General features: G+C 38.6%; 1 protein-coding gene across 1 annotated transcript; it reads right to left on the bottom strand.

Moving 5' to 3' along the window:
• Nucleotides 1-173: 173 nt before the first annotated feature.
• Nucleotides 174-1,058, bottom strand: LOC136806835 (uncharacterized). Its single transcript, XM_067063414.1, has one exon. The coding sequence runs from the start codon at nucleotides 1,056-1,058 to the stop codon at nucleotides 174-176; it is 885 nt and encodes a 294-aa protein (XP_066919515.1).
• Nucleotides 1,059-1,607: the final 549 nt, after the last annotated feature.

Here is a 1,607-nt window from a genome sequence, read left to right as displayed (position 1 = left end):
AACTACTCAAAAACGTGAGTTCACAAGTTTAAATACATGGAAGACCACGAGATAATCACGTGATCTTAGAATAATAAAAATATACAAAGAAAGAAAAGATAAAAGATAATTATGCGAAATATGCTAATTATGAAAAATTATGTAATATATTTTACACTCCCCCCAAAATTTGTTTACCCAAATTTTTCAATAAGTCTTCGTTTCAATTGTCCATCTGCGGCAGCTTTACGTTTAGATCTAAGATTACTACTGACAAGCTTGATTTCGCTGGGTGCGCACTTATTTTCAGGTTCTGGCAAGGGCTGAGTCAAAGAGTCCGAGATAAAAGGTACTAATCTTTGCAATGGGCGGCTGCATGTTGTTCTGCGTCCTTCTTTCGATGTTGTCTGCAGCTTCGCACCTCTAACGAATCCATCACGTCCAATGACCAATTCTGTCACTTTTCCCATTCTCCAGCGGTTGCGTGGAAGGAGATCTTCTTTTAAAAGCACGATGTCCCCGACTGAAATGTCCTGTTTTATAGATGAATTTTGTTTTCGGTACAAGTTGAATTGTTTGAGATCACCGAGGTAACAAGTTGAAAAACGACGCCAAAAATGGTCAAGTAAAGAAGAAATATGTTTTAAACGTTTCTTGTGTGTTGGAAAAGTGTGTCGAGTTTTGTTTAACTTCGCTTTCGATAAAATGTTTCTGCCATAAAGTAAATGAAAAGGTGTAAGCGGCTCGTCAATGTCATCTTCGTTCAAGTAACTGAGAGGGCGTGAGTTCAGTGTACCCTCGATTTCACATAAAAAGGTAGAAACTTCTTCAAAACTTAGAAGAGAATTTCCGAGGATTTTGCGTAGTGATGATTTCACGTTTCTTACTAAGCGTTCATAAAAACCACCCCACCAAGGGGCTAAAGCCAATATAAATTCTTGTTTGATGCCCTGTTTCAAGAAAAAGTGCTTCACTTCGCGTGATTTGAAAGTTTTTGCATTATCATGAATTACCAGTTCAGGATAACCCTTCCGGGCGAAAAAACGAATGATTCCACGAATAAAAGACTCGTCACCCATGTCAGGCACTAATTCTAAATGCAACGCCCTACTAGTCGCGCAAGTCAGTAGCAAAATATAGACCTTAGTAAAAGAGTTCTCACAACATTTTTCTTTGACGTATAAAGGTCCACAAAAATCCAAACCAGTGTGTTGAAAAGCAAAATCGCTTTCAAGTCTATAAGACGGAATATCTGCTGTAGGTGGAGGTAAAAAAGTTCTTTGGTTGAACCTCTTTACATATCGTACATTTTCGAAGGATGTCTTTTACACGTTTTCTTCCTGTTGTTAGCCATATCTTTGTCTCACGAATGCCAATGTTGTTTCAACTCCATGATGTAACGTCCGTTCGTGTGCATCTTCCACAATGAGTTGACTGAGGTGTCCGTCTCTCCTGATGATTGCTGGATGCGATTGATCGTAAGGTAGAGATGTGCCATAACGTCCTTTTAACCGTAAGATGCCGTTGTCGTCTTCATAAAGGTTCAATGATGTCTTCATTTTGTCAAAAGAAGCGTCTATCTTGATGAAGTATTGTTCTTCTTTGATGATTCGATCGTGTGCATCTTT

This window comes from Clytia hemisphaerica, unplaced genomic scaffold, assembly GCF_902728285.1.
Source record: "Clytia hemisphaerica strain Z4C2 unplaced genomic scaffold, Clytia hemisphaerica genome assembly, whole genome shotgun sequence".
Taxonomy (NCBI): Eukaryota; Metazoa; Cnidaria; class Hydrozoa; order Leptothecata; family Clytiidae; genus Clytia; species Clytia hemisphaerica.
The sequence above is the reverse complement of the archived record's forward strand: the minus strand, read 5'-3'. Positions and strand labels throughout refer to the sequence as shown.

Excerpts from the sequence above, each read along its gene's own strand:
- LOC136806835 (XM_067063414.1), bottom strand. The coding sequence starts at position 1,058 with ATGGGTGACGAGTCTTTTATTCGTGGAATCATTCGTTTTTTCGCCCGG.